Source organism: Amphibalanus amphitrite, unplaced genomic scaffold, assembly GCF_019059575.1.
Source record: "Amphibalanus amphitrite isolate SeventyFive unplaced genomic scaffold, NRLGWU_Aamphi_draft 001961F_arrow, whole genome shotgun sequence".
Lineage (NCBI taxonomy): Eukaryota > Metazoa > Arthropoda > Thecostraca > Balanomorpha > Balanidae > Amphibalanus > Amphibalanus amphitrite.
In genome coordinates this window covers 63,607-70,551 of record NW_024883454.1, presented here as the reverse complement: position 1 = coordinate 70,551, position 6,945 = coordinate 63,607, and the positions used below count along the sequence as shown (strand labels likewise).

Sequence of the window (6,945 nt, the reverse complement as noted above, 5' to 3'; positions counted from 1 at the left end):
GCCCCCCAGCCGAAAAGCTGGGGGGGCTCAGCCCCCCTAGCCCCCCCGGTTCCCGCGCCACTGTGCTTGACTTGATTATTTCCGTTGTTTTCATTGCTCGGGGTTACATGAGCAGAGTTAATACGCATTACAAACGGACTACAATGGTGAGCGAATAGGAAAATCCGTTCCTGATACGCATTTACTTGCTCATGTAACCCCGGTAATTGACTTACACATGGCTGCTACATTCGAAACAGATACAACTTTGCCTATTATCCTGTGAATAGGTGGTCTGCTTTCAGCTTTGCGTTGTCACTGTGGGACTGGCGGGACTGGCAATGTTTTAAAAACTTCGTGCGAGCGCGCTTTCGATATATAGCAGTGAAATAGTGCCTTACGAATTATGACATTTCTGGCGCTCAAATGACAGTCTAGGCGAACGTAAACATTGCAGCCAAGCACTGAACTCTATAGTGCAGCCAAGATAACAACAGGAAAGACAAATAGTTGAAATGAATGGCTTTTAATTTGTGGGACACCTGAAACCGGTATGTTTACACGAATTATTATTTTTTATACAGCTTAGTCTATCAGTATGTGATGGTTACTTGCTGTTATTCTCAAAGCTATCACCTGTCATGGTTTTGGAGGTGCACATCCTTGGATTCCTATTTCGATTTCTGAAGGCTTCCCACCATATGGGTCGAGTTTCATGCCTCAAGAACCTATTTTTGCATTCTTGCTTCATTTTCAAACATAACTGAGTCTGGCCTACTTGACTGGCTTTTCAGCATGATATCATGGTATTAATGGTCTAATGGCCAAAACTACCAGTGTTTGGGTTGGGAATCGTGCAATTGATGTGTGAATGTATTATGTGATTTTTTCCTTCTAGCAGCCATAGACACAGGTACATTTAAAAAATTGCATTTTTTCATTTACTTGGTGATATTTTAGTGTTGAATAGTAGAACATAACTCCAGACTGCAAAGCATGGCATTGGGTCGAGTTTGGGCATCAATAAGACACCAGAAGCCAGATGGTGAAAAATCCTTTCTAGCCCTGATCAGTATGGCTGGAAATCCATGCCATCTTACATAGAATGTGAATGATAAATTTTGCTGAATGATTTAATTTGTTCTTGTGATCAGTCAAAACTGCAAGTAAAAGTGTATTCTTCTCTGGACAATTCCACAGTATTTTTGTAGTGCCTCCTATGCAGGGGCGTCGCCACAGATTTTTGAGTGGGGGGGTCGGGTTTCTAGTCTTCACCCGATGGGTAGGGGTGTTTTTTTTTCCACACTTCCCAGTTTTGTGCGTGCGTACAGCGTATGTGTGTGTGTGCGTGTGTAACAAATCGGCGCGCAGCGCCGCCAAATTTGGTATAACCTATTAGGTAGGTATACCTACCTACATCACTTGCGTAAAAATTATCACTGGTCACTTAAGGTCAGGTCGCCATGTCAAGTTCAGTTATACGGTATACCTCTATAAAATCTTTCCCCTCTCGCCATTCTTGTAGCTTTTCTCCCATAACTTCGAAATTTGGTACACTGTATAGGTACCTGATGTATGGGGTTATACGTGTCACCAATTTATGATTCTAACTGAGGATTTACTGATCTGAAGGCAGGTCAAATACGTGACCTCATCATTAGAAAATAATGAGAAATTAGAAAAAGCACGAATGCCTCCTGCTTTGAAAAAGTTCGTCAGAAACGCAAAATATCTTTGGAGCCATGACAAATCAGCTCATCATTGCCAGGGACAGGGTGCAACTTATGGCGAGTGATGACTCGAAAGGTCATTAGTGGAAATGTCCATCGATGGCCACCAGCATTTTTTTCTACAACTTTTGACGAAGACGCGGTAGAGCGATGACAGCACCTGGAAGGTGTTCACTGTTCAGCTCAACAACACGGATCCATTCATATGCAGCAGGAGGTCCTTTTTCGATCAGGACATAACGTTGACCTGAGGTCGTTTTAACGTTAATTCTGAATGGTCAAATTTTAACTCATATGACGCGTCTCAAAGAGATCAAGACGGTGGTGACAAGACAACATATGTACATACCATACAAATTCACGGAATCGAAAGTTATTGCAAAGCAGATGTTTCGGCAGAATCTGTCCAGTTAGCTGTTTGCCTTCTTATGGGCCAAACATAGACCTGAGATGAAATCTAACGCGAAGCTAGCGAAAGAGCATTAAAAGAGCTATCGAATAGTTTTCTGCTTCACTGTAGCCCTTCTATTGGTGGTTTCCCAGTCGCTAACGTATAACGTATGCTAAACTAACGCTGAGGCATGCTTTCGACCCCTGATCGATCTACAGGTTTGCGGAGAAAAGAGCATGCTGCCCGTGACGAGAGAAAGCCGATGATACCCATTTACAAGTTTTCGGGTCATCTCAGGACTCAGGTCATCGCCAATAAGTAAACTCGGGATCTGCTAGAACTTAACGAATGTAAGTTGTGATGGTTTTTCGAGGTTCTGAATACGAATGTTATCTTAATTTTGAAAGAAGATGATGACTCCATGCATTTGGGGTAGATCAGGTCAGGTCAGATCGACCAGTACCTAATAGTGGATGACCACCACCGATTGCTTCCTAGCATGTTATATGAATAAGCAACACAACTACTTCTTAAATGTTCAGATGGGCGCTAAGTTCAAAATCAGCTCCAAAAACTACCCTATAAATTAAAAGCACGTTATGAAAAAGTGAACTAAGGTCATCTTTATTTGAATCAGGGATATCGATTTATTTTAAGTAGGTGATTAACTCGAGCGCACCGGAAGTTTTGTTGCAATCGGCTCCTTTTTGCGCGACTTCTTTGCGAAAGCCCGAGACGGTTCCATCTGACTCCCTTTCCCCTACATGTGCACTGTACAGCTAGTTTTGACGGTAGCCATGGGGCTGAGGCTAGTTTGTAGTTTTGTAGTTAGGTACTGATCCGACGAATCGACTGCGACCATTTTTTTAAACGATCAGACGAACGCTCGGGGCAGTTTTGGCGCGTCCAATCCTTTGAGGGATAAAAAGGTACTAGGATGGGGTCCACTTAAAGGGACCCTCCCACCTTAACATTAGATTTGAGTTGAGATAGCCAAAATGGGGTCCCTGGCTCACAATTACCGGTTTCGGCACTCACAACATCGAGAAATGCCTTAAATCGGAAATATTGAATTTCAAAATTGCAGCATTTTGATTCAGAGGGGCTAATGCTGAGGAATACCCCTCTGAATGTGTGACGTCAGCGCAGATATCTAACGATTTTTAAATGTTTGACTAAAACGTTTTGTAGCACGCGGTGGTATATGCTATTTGCGCGCAACATCTGCCGCAAACGCCGCACTTCTAAAATAAAGTCGCTAGAAACAGCGGAGATCCCAAAAAAGTAAACAAAAGTAAAAGTCTAATATCTTGAAAACCGGTGAATATTTTTCGGTGAAATTTGGTAGATATTCGTTTTCGCTCTTTCTGAACCGAGCGACATCACTTTCATGCCAATTCATAAACTTTTTTGAAGGTGGGAGGGTCCCTTTAAAAACATTGTTGTACTGGTGTTCCCCGCCCACAGCTAATTGACCTTTAGGTAATTGGCTAATTGGCTTTAGGGAGCTCTTGAAGCGATTTTGAATCTGATGTATTTGTTGGTGTTGCTGACGCCTGCTTCACTGACATAAAAGCTAAAAAAGCATACTCAGCATCGCAAAAAGTGGGGGGGTCGACACCCCCAGTTTTCAAGAGTGGGGGGGGTCACGACCCCCCCGACCCCCCCGTCGGCGACGCCCCTGCTCCTATGCATCATTTGTTCAATATATTGCTGCACCAGCACAGCAATTCAGCACAGTACCAATAAGCGTACCACACAGTACCACTGCTCCACTTTAATTCTGCACCTTTACATGCTGGCATATTGCATCCATACTGGCAAGGTCTCTTCAAGGTTGTGATACTGTGCAGTCTGGTTATAACCCAGAGTCTGGCTGGCAACCATGAATCTCTCGTGCACTGGAAAATGGGGCCAGCAGCTGCATTACATTGGCCAGCTCATTATATCATATGAAAATTATATAATGAAGGATCTTAATTTGGTGCTAGTGAGATAATGCTGCTGATCTTCCTGGTTGAGCATTGCTCTTCCTGCTACTACTTACCTGGACATAATATCCTTTGTGCATTCTTCATTGGCCAATGCTTTGTGACTTTTGAATTTGATCTTCCATTGGCACCTATCCAATTCCATATATGGATTGCAATTTGCACCACAATATCATTGAGGTCATGGCTTGTTTACACTATCCACTATCCAGATGATCAGTTGTTAAATCCCACTAACTGAGACAGTATTGGTGCCTGCTTATGACATCGACAATTCCTTTACTTGCAGATTGTGTTCCACACAACTGGAGCTATCTACACCATCAGCCACACCGATGTGTGCTAGGCTGGTCGATAAGAAGGCCGGCTCAGTCTGGATACAGTAATCTGTGTCGCACGTTTTTCGCCGCGCCATGGACCTGCCCTTCCGTCTCCGTCCAGAGTTTGCCACGCGGTACTTTGCCGCCGAAGTATGCGTACGTATCTTCCTACTGCTGGTCTTCCTGAAGACAGAACTGACGGACCCGTTTGAGCGCCAGATCCGGCCGGAGGAGGCGTGGGTTTACAGTTACCCACAGATGGATAGCTATGTGCCCGGCTCGGCGCTCTGGTTCCTGGTGGTGTCGGTGCCCGTCGCCACCATCGGCGCCCTCTTTCTCATCAACCGTGACTGGATCGATCTGCGCGAGGCCGGACTCTGTTCCTCGCTCGCGCTGCTTCTCACCGGCATAGTCACCAACTGTATCAAGCTCGCAGTAGGCCGGCCGCGGCCGGACTTTTTGTCCCGCTGCTATCCGGAGGGCTTCCAGCGTGTCGACCTGCCCTGCACGGGTAGCGCCATGCTCGTCAGTGAAGGACGCAAGAGCTTCCCGAGCGGGCACGCGTCGCTGGCTGCGTGTCTGGCCGTGTTCACCTGTCTGTACCTGTCGGGTAAGCTGGGCACGTTCACGGAGCGCGGCCGGCGCCAGTCGCACAAGCTGCTGGTGCTGTTTCCGCTGCTGGTGGCGGCGCTGATCGCCGCCAGCCGCACGTGCGACTACCACCACCACTGGCAGGACGTGGTGGTGGGCGGCGCGCTGGGCGTCGCCATCGGCTGGATCTGCTACAGGCACTTCTACCCGGCGGTGACGGAGGCCGGCGCCGACCGGCCGCACTGCGTGGCCGGCGTGGACGACACGCCGCTGCTCCCACAGCACGTGCCGACCTCGTCCGCCGCCGCCGCCGCCAGCGAGAGCGACGTGAAGTGGATGTAGTGATGGAATGGCGTGAAGGGGTGAATCTCGGAGAGGGGCGTGGCGGTGCGGGTGATCGTATGCCGCGTGTGATAAGATCGGGTGAGGGTGTAATAGACCTGTGGTATGGTGAGGTCGGGTGAGGCCGCCGTAACCGTGATGTGCGACAGCTTTGGGTGAAGGTGTGATGAGATAGAATATGATGGAGGGAGGTATTCGGCCAATCGCCGTAGTAGGATGTATGGAAAGTTCAGTTGGCTCGTGCCGGCTGTTTAAACGGTGCATTCCATTAGGGAGAAAGATGTGTCGACTGTCGTGCTGTGGTGCTTTCGACGGGGCGTGTCTCGGCCCTGCAGACATAATTTAATGCGAGACGGGTACCTGCTCGTTGCATTTCTTTCGATATCAGCATTCCTGGAGAACGAGGAGCTTATTCAAAGCCCCATGTATATTTGTGAAAGACGACAAAATATACCTGTAAATGGGAAATCTTACCTATTCATTTTGAAATACTTTTTACCTATGACGTATTGGCATGGGGGTGAAAATGTTGCCTAAGTCTCAATGTCGAAGCAAATGAAGCATAGCTTAGAAAAGCATCCTTTTGTGCAGATTGTCGACTCGCTGCGAAGTCCGTGTGTGAATGGTTCATTCTCAGTATATGTCGTATATTGCACCTCCGTTTCGTCGCTTCCGTCCTCAGGATAATGAAGTCCTCTCCACGCCGTAACTCCCACTCCGGGCGGGACAGGCACCTCTATCTCATGCGGACTGCTCCCTTGGAGCGGCACCGCTGCTTCCGAGGGAACGCACCCCGTAGCCGGGTGCAGAGAGTGCTTGGGGGCTGTGCGGCCTGTCCAATCGGATGGGCTCAGCCCCGGCGACTATCTAGGGTGTCTGCCTGACCAATACCTCCCTAATTTGTATCATCCTTCCGGCTCTGAAAGGTCTTGTCAGGGCCTGACACCAAAAAAGTATTTTGCTGCATTTTAATTTGAAAATCCAGTCTATTAGGCGTAACCTTGATAGATGAGCGAGGATAGAGGACTATAAACAAATACACGACAAACATGACGTCATGTTCAACAAACGTTCATTGGCCGAATCTTTTTCGAGGGTCCGCAGCTCAAGCACTATTTGTCTTTGATACACATAGAAATTAGATTATGGGTAAATTTAGCCACGAATATTTTTACAAATCTTCAGTTACTTCTCCAAAACTATGCTCGTAAACATTTTGAAGCAGATGAATGCTATCCATTTTAAAGTTGATGACGTCATTGAAATTGACTCTCATAAGTAATGCTTGAGTATATCATTGAGCATTGAGGCATTTGCTGTGTTTATATCTGTCGTCTTCGATTCCAGGACAAATCTTCGTATGGCATTTCTTCGTCGCGCAATTCTTCGTCCGCATTTCTTCGTCCGCAAATCTTCGTCGGCGCATTTATTCGTGTCGCATAACTTCGTCTCGCATTTCTTCGTAAGCGCAAATATTCGTAGCGCATTTTTTCGTATCCGCATTTCTTCGTACGCGCATTTCTTCGTCAAGCATTTTTTCGTCCACGCATTTCTTCGTCTACGCAAATCTTCGTCCGCATTTCTTCGTCCACGCAAATCTT

The 6,945-nt window shown here is 46.9% G+C and overlaps 1 protein-coding gene across 3 annotated transcripts; it reads left to right on the top strand.

The window, feature by feature from the left end:
- The first annotated feature begins 438 nt into the window (after positions 1-438).
- LOC122375936 (phospholipid phosphatase 5-like) lies at positions 439-5,812 on the top strand. Of its 3 annotated transcripts, none has more exons than XM_043355536.1 (2): positions 439-530; positions 4,381-5,812. In XM_043355536.1, the coding sequence occupies exon 2, from the start codon at positions 4,505-4,507 to the stop codon at positions 5,342-5,344; it is 840 nt and encodes a 279-aa protein (XP_043211471.1). In that variant the 5' UTR covers positions 439-530; positions 4,381-4,504; the 3' UTR covers positions 5,345-5,812. The 3 variants fall into 3 exon arrangements, with proteins under 3 accessions (XP_043211471.1, XP_043211470.1, XP_043211469.1); XM_043355535.1 differs by lacking the exon at positions 439-530 and adding an exon at positions 635-892; XM_043355534.1 differs by lacking the exon at positions 439-530 and adding an exon at positions 2,319-2,450.
- Positions 5,813-6,945: the final 1,133 nt, after the last annotated feature.

Bases quoted from the DNA above. Each gene is read 5' to 3' on its own strand.
- LOC122375936 (XM_043355536.1), top strand. From the start codon at position 4,505: ATGGACCTGCCCTTCCGTCTCCGTCCAGAGTTTGCCACGCGGTACTTT.